This window comes from Lathyrus oleraceus, chromosome 6 (assembly GCF_024323335.1).
Source record: "Lathyrus oleraceus cultivar Zhongwan6 chromosome 6, CAAS_Psat_ZW6_1.0, whole genome shotgun sequence".
Classification (NCBI taxonomy): Eukaryota; Viridiplantae; Streptophyta; class Magnoliopsida; order Fabales; family Fabaceae; genus Lathyrus; species Lathyrus oleraceus.
In genome coordinates, this window is record NC_066584.1 from 502880867 (window position 1) to 502897200 (window position 16334).

The 16334-nt window shown below is 35.6% G+C and overlaps 1 protein-coding gene across 2 annotated transcripts; it reads right to left on the minus strand.

Moving 5' to 3' along the window:
* Nucleotides 1-13080: 13080 nt before the first annotated feature.
* On the minus strand, nucleotides 13081-16078 carry LOC127097943 (transcription factor ABORTED MICROSPORES). 2 transcript variants are annotated; one of them, XM_051036440.1, is made up of 8 exons: nucleotides 15795-16078; nucleotides 15587-15696; nucleotides 15309-15482; nucleotides 15118-15196; nucleotides 14972-15043; nucleotides 13882-14835; nucleotides 13441-13617; nucleotides 13082-13352 (listed from the first exon to the last, which is right to left on the minus strand). In XM_051036440.1, the coding sequence occupies exons 2-8, from the start codon at nucleotides 15688-15690 to the stop codon at nucleotides 13167-13169; spliced, it is 1746 nt and encodes a 581-aa protein (XP_050892397.1). In that variant the 5' UTR covers nucleotides 15691-15696; nucleotides 15795-16078; the 3' UTR covers nucleotides 13082-13166. The 2 variants fall into 2 exon arrangements, with proteins under 2 accessions (XP_050892396.1, XP_050892397.1); XM_051036439.1 differs by lacking the exon at nucleotides 15795-16078 and having other exon boundaries at nucleotides 13081-13352; nucleotides 15587-15779.
* Between the last annotated feature and the right edge of the window lie 256 nt (nucleotides 16079-16334).

The following is a 16334-nucleotide window of genomic DNA, read 5'->3' on the forward strand; positions in this document are numbered from 1 at the left end:
TAGCATTGTATAAATGTTTTAAAGGTGCAAATATGTATAGTTTCTCTTGGTAAAAAATTTGTGTATCCCAAATGTCATTATAAGTATTGTACATTTGCCTTTGTAAACAATGTAAATTTGGTATTTTATTTTATGTTCTATGTAAAATATAAATGATCTGATTATGTCACATAATTTGTTTATTCTGTGTAAAAAAATAATACAGGTCAGTCAAAATGAGATTTAAAACAAAAAAATAGATTATACCCTTCGGTTATTAACAAATACCAAGGTAAATACTAGCCTTTTCCCCTCGATTATTAACAGAAACTGAGAGGTATATGGCACACGCTGCATAGTTTTGAAAATAAAAAAAATTGTTCCTAAGGATCAAACCAATGACCTTTTCAACTATCCCCTCGATTGTTCAGAAACCGAGGGGCAAGGTGTGGGTTTTCATGTCGTCCTTTGTTACCTCGCTTCTCTAGCCGAGGTAAAATCTCCTTCGCGTTCGAGGTAAAATGGATATATTTGTAGTAGTCATTGAAAGAGTTTATATAGAGTGATACCCCTCATCTTATAAGTCGGTTTTGTAAGGATGAGTTAGGCATAACTCTAATATTCATACATCATATCTTACACCATTGTGCCATAACTATCATTATTCAATTAAACTCGTGAGTAGTGTGTGTTCATGGTTATTGTTAGGTGTACGTGATACCCCATGTTTGACCTTGATTCCTCCTATTTCATGACACTTCTAAGTGATTAGTCCATGTAAGGTTGTCTTTTTTTATTGTGCATCCTAATTCTTAGTAGTTGATGGCTTTTTGCAAGTGAACCAAAATGTGTAAAATAGTATAATTAATAAAGGTGTTGTATCCATAGAAATTGTTATAATTTCAACAAGAAATAACAACTTTAATTGTTTTAACGAAAAAGTAGTAATAGTAACAAAACAAAAAAGGATATGCATATCATATGATGCAAAGTTGATAACAATGTGTAAACGGGAAAGGTAAAGATAAATTGGTTTTGCAAAATCTAACGAGAAAGGTGATTAGGCCCTCATTTGAATCATTTGACTACATCATATATAATTATTTTCTTGCAAACACTTGAGGGAGTGTTTGAGTGAAAGTGAGAGGATCTTAGATTCAGGGGGAGTTTGAGCTAAAATTCATGGGTAGTATTAGTAAAAAAAGAACTGAACTGAGAGAGTTCATATGAGAATGTGTACTATTGTATACTTCAATTAGTGAATATCCTTTTATCGGGTTGTAGCCATCTAGATATAGGTGACATTGCACCGAACTGGTTTACCAGTTATCAGTGTTATATAATTTATTTATTTGTTCTTCGCTTTTTTTAATTCACATTGTCTCACACATTGCCTCAACATTGTGTGCGATATCTTGTCATTGGTTGAAAATAATTTTAATTGGAATTCAAGCAGGCACCTTGTTCTTGTTGGGTTAGCTCTAGGGTTTTAATCTACTATGTTCAAGATGGACAATGCCAGAGAAGTAGGATATGTTAATCATCCACCAATTCTTGACGACACTAATTATGACTATTAGAAGACTCATATGGTTGCTTTTCTTAAGTCCATGGACAACAAGACTTGGAAAGCAGACATAAAATGATGGACTCCATCAAAGATCCCAACTAGAGGCAACCTTAAATCTATAAATCTTGAAAAATATTAGACAACTACTGAAGATGAAGCTACGATTAGAAACGCTTGTGGCCTTAATGTCACCTATAATGGAGTCGAAAAAAATATCTTGTAGATCATTAATACATGCACTAGTGCTAAGGAGGCTTGAGAGACTTTTGATGTTGCTCATGAAGGTACATTCAATGTTTTTAAGTCAAGACTTCAACTCATTATCACAAAATTTAAAAATCTAAAGATACGTGAAAAGAAACTGTCTATGAATTCAATGTCCAGCTCTATGAGATTTGTAAAAATTCCTTTTATCTTAGTGAAAAGATGTCTAAAGAAAAGGTTGTAAGAAAAATCTTAGATCTCTTCCCGAGAGGTTTGTCATGAGGATTATAGTCATTGAATAAGCTTAATATGTTTCCACTATGAAAGTTAATGAATTAATTGGATCCTTACTCAAGTTTGAGATGACCATTGATGAAAAATCTGAGGAAAAGAGTAAAGGTGTGGCGTTTAAAGTGGATATTGAAGATTGTGATGACCAAGTAGATCTTGATGCTAATGAAAATGTGAATGAGTCCATTTTCATGCTTGCTAAGAGTTTTAGCAAGGTCATGAGAAGACTTGATAAAAAGGTATGGGAATAACGTCTATACTAATGTCAAAGAAAATCAACATCATAATTCAAGAGGTGGAAACTTTCAGCGTAAAGGAAAATATGAAGAAAAATAGAAAAAGGACAATGGAATTCAATGGCGTTAATGTGAAGCTTTTTGACATATTCAGGCCAAATGTCCAAATTTTCTTAGGAATTAAAAAAGGGATACAATGTCAATTTCTCTAATGACGAGTCATATGAAAAAAATGAATCTGATCAAGCAAACAATGTTGTGGAATTCACTAATCTCATAAAACAGAGATCAAATTTAGAATTTTATGATGATAATGGTGATTTTAGGGATGATGACTTATCTGACAAGGCCCTCATTGAATCTTAAAATACATTGAAGCCTTTCTTCAAGATGAAACCTGTCTCATGCTAACTTTTTCAAAGTTGAAGAAAGAAATTTACCATCTCAATTCTAAGCATTATGGTATAACTACATTTGTTTGCATGTTGAATTATGGAACTAATAGCCTTGATGAAACTCTAGGTGTTGGAAAATCTTCAAAAGACATGAAGGGAATTGGATATACTGGTAAGTCATCCAATTCACAGAGTATGTTCATTACACTTGTTTAGAAAATAGGATTCATAATGTGTGGATATGAGTTACAGCAACATGCCAAACATCTTGATCAATACTCTAAGTTTTACACTAGATCCTCTTGGGTATTTCACTATTGTTGCCGACATGGTCACATACAACCTTACTGCTATAAACTATATAGAAAACCATCATACCACAATTAGTGACATCCTTAGTGAAAGGTTAATTCTGATGTGCACCCTCAACAATGGTGGTGTGCCAAGCATAACATTTTGGGCCATATTTCCTATACCTCTCTAACTTGATGGTCCCACTGCTAATCTTATTAGCATCCCTCAACTATGTAATCAAGATTTATGTGTCAACTTAAATAAGGTTGAATGCATAATTACAAACAAAAACCATGCTCAATTAATGAAGGGATCCATAACTACAAACAACTATTACATGCACTTTTCGAAGATAATTCAACATACACAGTAATGTGCCTTTTTAAAATTAATCTTTAACAACATACACTTTTTCTTGTCTATTTTTACAAAATCCATCAATTTATTAATGGTCAATGTTAAGAAAAAAACTCCATGAATGAAGCTTTAGGAACTCATGCAATACGTGAAGAACTTCATGCAACACGTGAAAAACTCCATGAAAGGAGCTTGAGGAAGAAGGAGATAGAAGTGAAGCAAGAATAGTTTATTATTGTTCTTAATGGTACAAAAGTGCATTCCAAACTTATATAGTCAGAAGAACAAGCTCCCCTAACTGAATTATACAATCCAACAACTTCTAACAACAAACTAACTAAAACTTTTCTAAAATAGAAAGCTAGCTTAAATAACTTATGAAAACTTCCATAAAAGGAAAGTGTAGAAAAAGCTTGAAATTAAAAGAGAAAAGATGCAATATTTCAACAACCTCCCTCAAGCTCAAGCATGGTAGGTAAGCTTGGATACAAACTTTTGGAACTTGCTTGTGGCCAAGGGGTTTGTGAGTAAATCGACCAATTGTTCTTGTGAAGATATGGGTAGAAACTTGAGAACCCATTGCTTGAGCTTCTCTCTTACAAGATGAAAATCAATCTCTAAATGTTTTTCTCTTTCATGAAAAATAGGATTTGAAGCTATGTGGATAACACTTTTATTATCATAATACAATGTTGAAAGTTTGCAACATGTAATATCAAGATCCTTTAAGATATAGAGTAACCAAGTCAACTCACATGTGGATGATCCATGAGCTGTATATTCAGCCTCAGATGATGATCTAGCTATGGTCTGCTGCTTCTTAGCTTTCCAAGATACAAGGGGGTGATCCTAAGAAAAAGCATGAGCTGTATATTCTGCCTCAGATGTAGATCTCTTCGAATCAACACACCCTGCCCAATCTACATCAGTATATCCTAGAATTTGAAAGCTTGAATTCCTAGAGAACATCAAACCTCTACCAGGATTCCCTCTCAAATATCGAACCATTCTGCATGTAACACGGTAATGCATATGGTTGGGATTCTTTAAGAATTGACTTAGTTGTTGTGTTGCCAATGTGATGTCAGACCTTGTATTGTTCAAGTACAATAATCTCCCAATGAGTCTTAAATATGTTGTGACATCTTCAAAAGGCTTACTTTGATCTTGGTACAATTTGATGGATGGATTAAAAGGAAGGTCAGCAGGCTTAACTGCAAGCAATCCTGTGTCTTCCAATAGATCTAGGTAATACTTTCTCTATTATATGATTATTCCTTTTTTTGAATGGGATGGATTAAGAGGAGTGTCAGTAGGCTTGGCTGCAAGTAATCCTGTGTTTTCCAATAGATCTAGGAAATACTTTCTCTGTGATATGACTATTACTTCTTTTGAATATGCCATTTCAAGACCAAGAAAATATTTCAATTTTCCAAGGTCCTTGATTTTGAAAGCATTTTGTATGATTTGTTTGATACGATCAAACTCTGGTAAAGATGCTCCTGCAAGGATAACATCATCAACATATACCAATAAAATTGTGATATGATCATCCCTTTTCAATGTGAACATGGAATAATCTGAGTTTGACTGAGTGTACCCAAGTTTGAGCAAGAAGTTTGTAAGTTTTTCATACCACTTTCTACTAGCCTGCTTTAACCATAGAGACTTTTGATCAACTTGCAATCTTGATTGGGTTTGGTGCATGTAATTCCTTGTGGAACACTCATGTAAACATCTTCCTCTAGATCACCATGCAAGAAAGCATTGTTGATATCTAACTAATGCAAATGACAGTTCTTGATGGAGGATACTACAAGCAACACCCTAACTGTGGACATATTTTCTATAGGTGAAAAAGTATCAAAAAATCCAGACCTTCTATTTGACAGTATCCTTTTGAAACAAGTCGTGCATTGTAACTCTTAACTATACCATCAATTTTATGCTTGATTTTGTAGACCCGTCTGCTCCCAACAGGTCTGACATTATGTGATATATCTATTAGTTTTTAAGTATCATTGATAGCTAGTGCTTTTAATTCATAATCCATAGATTTTAACCAATTATCATCCTTACATGATTCCTCATAAGTTTTTGGCTCATGATCAAGGCTAATGGAGAAGCTAAAAGATTCATGATTAGGAGACAAAGACTTAAAAGAATGAAAATATGAGTTGTGATATTGAATACATGAAGATGATGGTGTTGGTTGATTTCTTAAAGAACTGCATACACAATCCTTGAGATGAGCTGGAGGGTTTTTCATGTCTGGTAGGTCCGTGTGAATTTTCAAGGTCATCGGTAGTGTTAGGCTCATTATGAATTGGGGAAGTGTCAGGATTATGATTGTTAGGTTTAGGATAGCTAGTGTCAGGTTCATAATCATTTGGCATGTGTGAATTATAATTGTTAAGATTGATGGAAGTTTGTTCTTCACAAGGAATGGCATCATGTTGTGAAGGATTATGGAAAATATGTGAGATTTCTTCGGGTGGTTTTTCAGAGGTAGGACCTGTATGGTATATTCAATTGGGGGCATAAGGGAAAATGTGTTTGTAATGGATGACATTTCTAGAAATAAATATGTCTTGGTTATTCATGTCTAAGAGAATAACCCCTTTGACACCTTGCTTGAAGCCTAAGAAAATACACTTTCTTCCTCTATGGTCAAACTTGGTTATGTTTGATTGTATGGTGGAATCATATGCTTAGGTTCCAAAGAATTTTAAGGTGTGAAGGTCAGGGTCTCCCTTGTACAACATATAATAGGGTGACTTGTTTTTTAGGACTGAGTTAGGCACTCTATTCATAATGTATACAACAAGCTTAACTGCATATGACCAAAAAAACTTTAGAATGTTGGATTGAAATATTAAGGCTCTAGCAATGTTAAGAATGTCTTGATGTTTTCTTTTCACTCTTCCATTTTTTTGGGGTGACTCAACACAACTAGTTTGATGAGAAATCCCCTTGGAAAAATAAAATTGTGGCATAAGAAATTCAAGACCATTGTCACTTCTAATGGTATTAACATGTGAATTGTGTTGATTCTCAACCATTTTGATAAAATTAATTGCATTTTGTCTGGTTTCTGACTTCTGTTTCATGAGAATTAGCCATGTATATCGACTAAAGTCATCCACGACAGTTAGGAAATAAGAATGATTAAGATTAGATTTTATGGCTATGAGACCCCAAACATCAAAATGAACAGTATCAAATGGTTACTTGGATTGATTGAAGCTTGAGTAATAAGGAATTCTCTTATGTTTAGCATAATGGAAAACATCATGTGCTGCATTTTTATCAACAACAATGAAAGGTAAATTAATATTAAGAATTTGCATTCTAGTAGGGGATAAGTGACCTAATCGAAAATTCCATAATGCATGGTCATGTATGTTGTAAGTGTAGGTGGCATTGGCTTCAGAATATATGTCCTTAAGGATTAAGTGATACAGTCCTTCAAAGCTCTCACCCAAACTAATCATCTTCATTGTGATGGGAGCCTGAATAAAACAATGATCATGAGTGAAACTGACATTGAACTGAGATTGTTGACATAATTTGGAAACTGAAACTAAATTGGCAGAAAAATCAGGTATGTAAGAACATTGGCAATGATAAAATCAGGTGAAAATTTAACTGTGCCAACATGTCTAGCTAGAGCATATTGGCCATTTGGAAGCCTAACAATTATAGGCTGAACCTCATCATGTGAAATGAACCAAGAGCTTGATGAACATATATGATCACTTATTTCTGAATCTATGATCCAGGACTCAGATGGACACCCTTTGAAAGCAAAAGAATGAGATTTACCTTTGTTATTCACATGTGAATGACCTGTGAATGAAGAGGAGCAAACTTGGTTAGAAACTGCAGGGTTGATACTTTGATTAATGCTTGAATTCTGAAGTAAAAACACTAGTTTCTTATATTGATCTTGTGTAATGGCATAAGAACCTTTGTTAGCAGGAGACGTGTGATTAGCCACCTCATTATCATCATCATTTGTGGCAGTGTCATTGATCATAGGGCCCTTACCAAAATGTGGTGGAAATCCATGTTTGCAATAATAAACTTCAATTGTGTGGCTTGTTCTACCACAATGAGTGCATACTTTGGACTTGGAAGAATATTAGTGCTGTTGAATTAGCATTTTTGCAATTGAATTTCTTGAATCTAATTGCATTTATAAGAGCTTAAGAGTCTTCAACCGGTGCAAAATTGTTTTGCCTCTCATATTGAATCATCAAAGAAAAAGTCTTGCTCATATCAGGTAAAGGATCCTTTAGTAAGATTTGATATTTTACCATAGCAAAATTATCATTCAAGCCAGTGAGAAACCGAATGGCATTGGGCATTTTGTGGTTCTTTCGAGCTTTTCTCGTGGCCTCACATGAACATCTGATTCTGCATGTGCAAGTAGGAATCAACGTATAGATTTCTAACTCTTCCCATAGGATTTTCAGGGTGGAATAGAATTCAGCCACCGACTTTGAATCTTGATTAAGAGCATAAACTTCTTGTTATAATTCTGCTATCCGAACAACACCTCCTTGAGAGAACCTCTCCTTGAGATCATTCCAAACATCTATAGCATTTTCCATGAATGCAATCGATTGAACAATTGGCTCAGAAACTGAATTAAGAAACCAAGAATGAGCAAGCATGTTGCATATGTTCCACACGCGGAAGGATGGATCAAAGTCATATGTGGGAACTTGGATGGAACCATCAACAAAATCGAGCTTCAATTTACCACCAAGCGCACGACGCGTTCATCTTGCCTGTTGTAAATATTAGATTGTAAATAGTAATTATTTCTATTAGTAATGAGGCCCATTAGTCAAAGCCCATTAGGTTTTCTATTCTCTCTTATTTAAAGCATGTAGATGTAACATGTAAGAATTACTTTTAATATATCAGTAAAATATTTTACAACATGGTATCAAGAGCTCCCGATTTTGGGGGATTCGCTTCCGCCGAAACCCTAGCCGCCTTGTAGCGGAGTTTTTTTTTTACTGCAGTTTGTTGTTGTGTTTGGGTGTTTGGGTCATTGTTGTTTTGTGTTGTAGCACATCGTGCTTCTTGTTTTTGTTCACTCATCTTTGAAACCCTAACCCATCCTGTTTCTTGGTTTGTTTTCTCTCGATTGTCCTTTCAATGGCTGAGATTATTAACGATCAACCACCTCCACCTCCACCTCCCACAAATCCACCATCATCATCCAAGAATGTTCGTGACAAATTCTATTGTGAGCATTGCAACCGATCAAGGCATACAAAGGATAGGTGTTTCAAACTTCATGGGAGGGAGCAAGTTCTTAGCCGAGGTGGCGGTTCTCGCAACATGCACCAGTATCAGGCACATGTTGCTACACATGTCCAGGATACTGAAAGCTTTGAAAAGAGGGGAACTGATCTTTCCTCCTTCAGTCAGAATGATGTGGAACGGTTGAAGTCTATGCTTGACTCCATGAGTAAGCCTTCTGGTTCTGGGTCTCTAGCAGTTACTGGTAAGAGTTTGTGTTCTCGATCTCTTACTGTTTGTGGTAATATTCCTAAGAATGCATGGATTCTTGACTCTGGTGCTACTAATCATATGACATTTGATTCCACATTATTATGCTCTTATACCACACCTTCGAGTATTCCTTATATCACTGTTGCTGATGGCTCTCATGCTTGTGTTGTTGGCACTGGAAATATTGACTTGCAACCTCCATTCCAGTTGCAATCTGTGCTTCATGTTCCCACACTTTCCCACAATTTAATTTCCATCCATAAGCTTACCCGTGATCTGAATTGTAAAGTAATTTTTTCTATGTCCCATTGTGTTTTTCAGGACCTTACCATGGGGAAGACGATTGGAATTGCTAAGGAAAAGGAAGGGTTATACTACTTCTCTGATGACCATCCAAAGGTGTTGTCCTCCTGTTTCCAGTCTCAGTATTCCTCTTCAGCCTCACAAATTTGGCTTCAGCACAAGCGTCTCGATCATCCTCCATTTTATATAATTAAGTCTATGTTTCCGTCGTTGTTCTTACACCATTCTGTTGAGTCTTTTAAGTGTGATGTTTGTCAGTTGGCAAAACACAATCGTGTATCTTTTCCTTCCAGTTTTAATAAAAGTGATGAACCTTTTGATTTGATTCATTCTGATGTTTGGGGACCTGCGCCTACCTCTAATATTTTTGGTGCAAAATGGTTTGTCTCATTTATTGATGATTGTACCCGGGTAACTTGGATTTTCTTGATGAATACTAAATCCGAAGTACCACAAATATTTATCCAATTTTATAATATGGTACAAACGCAATTTGGGAAAGGCATAAAAAGAGTTCGTTCTGATAATGGTAAAGAATATGTCAATCATACCTTTTCCAACTTCACTAGTAAACATGGCATTCTCCATGAATTCACATGTGTTGACACCCCACAACAAAACGGTGTCACAGAAAGAAAAAATCGTCATTTACTTGAAGTTGCTAGATCTCTCCTTTTTCAAATATCTGTTCCTACCTCTTATTGGGGTGAGGCAATTCTTACTGCTGCCTATCTGATTAACCGGGTCCCATCTCGAGTGTTAGGTAATAAAAGTCCTGCCCAATTTATGCTTTCACGTTTTCCATCTGTTCCTATCTTACACACTCTTGAGTCTCGCATTTTTGGTTGTGTTGCTTTTGTTCATGTTCACAAACAATATCACAACAAATTGGACCCCCGTGCTGTCAGATGTATCTTTCTGGGTTATGCACCTAACAAAAGAGGGTACAAATGTTATCATCCTCCGAGTCGAAAATTCTTTGTCTCCAAAGATGTCACCTTTCATGAAAATGTGTCATATTTCACTCGTTCTCAGTCTCAGGGGGAGAACATAAGTGACTTAGAGTCAGAGTCTGAGTCTGAGTCCGAGTTTCTGATCCTTGGTCCTAGCCTCCCTAGAACACCTATCAGTGTTCCCTCTCTCGAACCCGAGTTGTCACCTAGTTTGAGATTGAGTCCTAGTTCAACACCTGTATCTGAGCCAGTAAGTGTTCCTGGTCCTTCAAGGCCTTCTGTTTTACAGGAATCAACACCTCCAGCACCAACTCTAGTGTATCAGAGAAGAAGTAAACCTGACCTTCTTCATAAACAAATTCAATCGCCTGAACCGGAGGTAAGTACTAAAAATGATTCCTCTAGTGATGATTGTGCCATTTCTGATACTTGTGACACTAATCCAGTTGATTTACCCATTGCTTTGAGGAAGGATAAAAGATCTTGTCCCTCCCTATATCGACACCCTATCTCTCAATATGTCTCCACTAAACATCTTTCCACACAATATCAAAGTTTTATTGCAGCTGTTGATTATGTGAAAATCCCATCATATGTTGAAGAAGCATTGCAAAATAAAAATTGGGTCCAAGCTATGGATGAGGAAATGAGAGCACTTGAAAAGAATGGTACTTGGGAGATTATTGAAAGGAAAAGAGACAAAAGTCCAGTTGGATGCAGATGGATCTATACTGTAAAGTACAAATCTGATGGTACACTTGATCGGTACAAAGCAAGACTAGTGGCAAAAGGTTATACTCAGACGTATGGTATTGATTATGAGGAGACATTTGCCCCAGTGGCAAAGATGAATACTGTTCAAATTTTACTATCTCTTTTGTTGCTTCATGTGGATGGAAATTGCAACAGTTTGATGTTAAAAATGCGTTCTTGCATGGAGACTTAGAGGAAGAAGTGTATATGGAGATTCCATCAGGTGTTGGCATAACAAATGGAGCTAACAAGGTGTGTAAATTGAAGAAAGCCTTATATGAACTAAAGCAGTCCCCTCGGGCATGGTTTGGAAGATTCACAAAGGCAATGACGTGTTTGGGCTATAAGCAAAGTCAAGGAGACCACACTTTATTTTTTAAACATTCACAAGGAGGAAAATTGATTGTACTTCTTGTTTATGTTGATGATATTATTGTTACAGGAGATGATTTGATTGAGAGACATTTCCTCAAAGAGAAATTATCAGCAGAGTTTGAGATGAAAGACCTTGGGCAACTCAAGTATTTCTTGGGAACTGAGGTAGCCTACTCAAAGCAAGGCATCTTTATTTCTCAAAGGAAGTATGTGCTTGATCTTTTGTAGGAAACTGGAAAACTTGGATGCAAACCTGCAAGTGTTCCCATTGAACAAAATCACAGGATAAGCTTTGAGGAGGAAAGTGACAAAGTTGACAAGGGTCAATATCAGAGATTAGTGGGAAAATTGATTTACTTGGCACACACTAGACCAGATTTGGCATATGTAGTCAGTGTGGTGAGCCAATTCATGCATGATCCGAGGGTGAGACATTTGCAGGCTGTAGACCGCGTTCTACAATATCTTAAAGCAACTCCAGGGAGAGGACTTTTGTTTAAAAGAGGTGGAAATCTAACTATGGAGACTTACACTGATGCGGATTATGCCGGATCGGTGAGTGACAGAAGATCTACGTCAGGCTATTGTACTTTTCTGTGTGGTAACCTTGTAGCTTGGAAGAGTAAGAAGCAAAGTGTAGTTGTTCGATCAAGCGCCGAGGCAGAATTTAGAGCTATGGCACTAGGAATTTGTGAGCTATTGTGGATGAAACAAATTCTAGAAGACTTGAAGATACAATGTGAAGGTCCTATGAAATTGTTTTGTGACAATAAATCGGCTATTAGTATTACTCATAATCCTGTTCAGCATGACAGGACTAAACACATTGAGATTGACCGACATTTTATCAAAGAGAAGTTGGATAGTGGACTGATAACTACATCTTACGTTCCTTCCGGGCATCAGCTGGCAGATGTGTTAACAAAAGGCTTACCAACAGAAAGATTCAGGCAACTTACTTGCAAGCTGGGAATGATAGACATCCATTCACCAGCTTGAGGGGGAGTGTTGTAAATATTAGATTGTAAATAGTAATTATTTCTATTAGTAATGAGGCCCATTAGTCAAAGCCCATTAGATTTTCTATTCTCTCTTATTTAAAGCATGTAGATGTAACATGTAAGAATTACTTTTAATATATCAGTAAAATATTTTACAACATTGCCCAAGAATGGTAGTTATAACCTTTAAGAATTGGTGTAACTTTGACTGAGGAAGGTCCATCACTAAGATGAACATAAAATGGACTGGTTGGATCAGAAGTTGGTTCCGGTGGAGGAGTTCGTGGCGGAGCCATGACAGAGAAAAAATGGATCAAATGAGGAATGAGAAAGGTAGATCGATAATGGCATGTGGTATACCATGTTAAGAAAACAAAAACTCCAAGAATGAAGCTTTAGGAACTCATGCAACACGTGAAAAACTCCATAAAAGAAGTTTGAGGAAGAAAGAGATAGAAGTGAAGCAAGAAAAGTTTGTTATTATGATTAATGGTACAAGAGTACATTACACTAAACATGTGGACCTGTATTCTTCAATCTTCAATCTTGCTGCCAAGACATTAGCTATGATTTTATACAAGCTTTCCACTAAACATGTGGACCTGTATTCTCCAATTTTATGAGGGTTGTTAGGTTTTTACTACATCATCTCTTAGAATCCCCCTAACACTTCTTGAAGAAGCCTAAGTATGGAGTTTGTGTTTTTGATGATATACTTAGTATTTTGAGTTAGGTGAACACAAATCACATGAATTGAAATCCATCATAGAGAAATTAAACAAAAAACAAAATTGTGCACAAAATGCATAGGTTGGCAACAACCTCTTCAATTATTTCCATTGTGCTTAACAAAGTAAGGATTCAACAATTTAAAAAAATAAAAGCTTAATAAATGAAAAAAATTAAGAGTAATTATGGAAACTTTAACTATGAAATTGGTGTGTATGATATGCAGCATTAATCTGGTGATCATGTTGGTCCTTACTGATAACACCATTCTCAGATGATGTTGCTGTCATCTCATCACTCCAACATGCAGATCTGTTCCTTGTCAGCTCTATCAATGAATCTCTTACATCTTCAGCCTCAATTATTTCACTCTCCTTTTTCTGCTCATAACCATAAATTCAATACTATGCTATTTATTTAATCATGGATTAGTAAAGTTCTTATGTTTTGAAGAGAAATTATGTTTACCTCCACTTTGAAAACATTTGACACAAGACCCTTATGGCTGGTTACTGTGGCATGTACTACATCCATTCCTAAAGTGTTGAATGCTTCCATCAATCTTACAAATCCACCAGGCCTATGCTCACAGAATACCTTCAGAAAATACTCATTCCCGTCTATCCGCGCCACTTCCACTTGCGGCTGCAATATTCATTTCTTGCACTATAAGTCATCTCTAATATAAAGATATAGGAACGACAAACAAAACAAATCTATGAAGCTAGGACACACAGACACATAATCACAAGTGTCAGTTTTGTGTTGGTGTCAGCTCTGACACATGACACAGATACATATACAGACAAATCTGTTTTCAGAGGTGTCGGTGTTACAGAAAAAACAATACCAGAATTCATTGTAGTTGTTATGGAATTGTTTTTATAAGATAGGTTGTTAGGTATATACCTCCATTTGTTGTGTCTGTTTGTCAGTAACAGTTCCTACATCTTCATGCTTTTGTTTTGAAACATAGCCATTTCCAACATGAAAGCCATGTTCTTCTTTTGGAACATTACTGTTATTATTATTGTTATTATCTAGTTGAGCTTGAACACCACCAATGTATTGATTATTATTTCCATTAACAATGCAGTTACTTTCAGTTCCTGTGTCTGAATTTTCCTCAAGTTCATCTTGAAGCTCTTTCACTTGCTTCTGCAAATCCTTCACAAACTCAATAGCATCACCGAGAATTGAAGCTCTATCGAGCTTTGAGATTCTCGGAACCAACGAGCGAAGGTTATATAACCTATCATTCAGTTTCTTCCTTCTTTTTCTCTCCGCGACAAGGTTCTTTGATTGGTTTCCTTTTCCGTTTCTTCTTCTGAATTTCCCGTCTTCCTCTTCTTCATTCTGATCACTGCAATCCGACATGGAATCCGATCTACCAACAACTTGTTCGTGTTTTCTTTTCGAGTCTAATGGATCAACAAACATATACTGATTATTATCTGTCATCAAGCTTTTGTTATCATGTTCCTCTTCTGTGTTGGATTTGAGAATGCTGCTGTTATTGTTGTTGTTGTTGTTTTCTTGATCATGAAGGAACGAGCCGTGGTATTCTTCGGAAAACGTTGTTTCGTCGTTTTTGATTCGGTTTTGTTGCTGATTGTAATTGTAATTGTAATTGAACTGTTGCATGAAGTTCATCACAGACATGTCGTGCTGAAGATTCAATGGCTCTGATGGATGAAAATGATTGTTTGTTTTATCTCCATCGATTTCGTCCACTATAACTTGATTCGATTGCATGTTGCTCATTGAATTGAACCCAATTGAGTTGTTCATCATCCCTTCTTGATCAACCATGACAATGCATTGAGATGTGATGAAATCTATCACCTGCTGATCTTCACCAACCTGTTATTTACACACACACACAAAAAAAAAGTCATTTAATCAATGTGTCAGTGTCATGTTAACGTCAGAAAGTGACACGTCTCAAACACCGAACACGTCTTTGTTCAAAGATGTAAATGACCAAAAGGGACATTACTTGTTTAGTTACAAAGAGCTCAACTAGTCCACCAGGCACTGGAATCAAAACATGTGTCCCATTAATTGTTTCCTACACGATTAGTACTCAATATCAAATATCATTGAAGATAAAAAATGAGATTCAAAATTCACTAATAAACTTACTTGTAAAGTGTTTGGATCCAAGGTGTTAGGATAGTTCAACCAGCTAGGTTGATTTGTTAATAGAGTTTGTGCATGAATCCTAATCAAGAAGAGATTAAACAACATTGTAGTATTGAATAAAGATCGAAATTAATTCAAGGTATAAAAGAACGATAAACCCTAAACCGTAAACCCTAAAAACAAACATATACCCTGAATCGGTAGTAATGGAAGTGTTAAGTTGTGAAAGAAGATCACAAGAGTTTGTTCTTGGATGCGAAAACATTGTATCCCTACAAGAAGAGATAGCGAAAATATGTTCTTCTCCGCCGCAGTTTTGATTGCTTTCACTTCCACCACAACAACATCCCAACCATTCAAGAAACCTATATATATAAAAACCAACAAATTCACATCACAATTAACTCTAATTACAAGATATATACAAGAAAAAAATGGAATGATTAGTCATGTAATGTATGTAATTAACCTTTGATCTTCACTTAATTTCCAGTAAACACAATAGTCCCAACCATTCAAACCAACAAGAGGTCTTAATCTCTCACTAAAGTTTTGCATGATGAAATTGTTCATGTCACACTTCAATAGTACCATTCTAAAATTTGTTAGATATCAAAATCATACATCATGTGATAATATTGTGTGTACTATTAGAATATGCATTTTATAATACTCACATGCAACCATGCAAAATAAAGCAGAAGAATATCTTCTTTGATTCCTTAGATGAGTTTCTTTCTTCTTGAATTTCTTTGACAACAAAGCAAGAAAAGTAAAAGAAAAATTGAAGAAAAAAAAAACAAAAACTTAGTAGTTGATAGCAACAGTTAACTGCATCACCATATCATCACAGAATTTGGATCATATGTATACATAATGATAAACTTATGAGAAAAAACCTATGTCAGAAAATGAACTAGAAACAAAGTAGCTTATATCAATGTCTTATAAGCATGATGCAACTAATAATCACAAGAATATCTTTTTTATATGCATATATATTGGAGTGTAGGAGGCTGTTATTATGGTAGGTGAAGTGTAGAGGGTGAATGAGAGAGAGAGAATAAATAATAAATTTGGTTTATAAATTAAGAATGTGTAAGTTTGTTAGGGAAGAGAAACGAGAAATGAGGTAGAGAGATTAAGATATATTAAGATGAGTTGGTGATGATGGGAGGAGCATATATTGCATGATCCAAGATGGCGTATAAAACCAT

Coding starts and splice junctions, on each gene's coding strand:
- LOC127097943 (XM_051036439.1), bottom strand. CDS start 15,711: ATGGTACTATTGAAGTGTGACATGAACAATTTCATCATGCAAAACTTT. Junction 15,197..15,308: donor TCCATTACTACCGATTCAGG/GTATATGTTTGT, acceptor CTTCTTGATTAG/GATTCATGCACAAACTCTAT. Junction 14,836..14,971: donor AGCTCTTTGTAACTAAACAA/GTAATGTCCCTT, acceptor TGTAAATAACAG/GTTGGTGAAGATCAGCAGGT.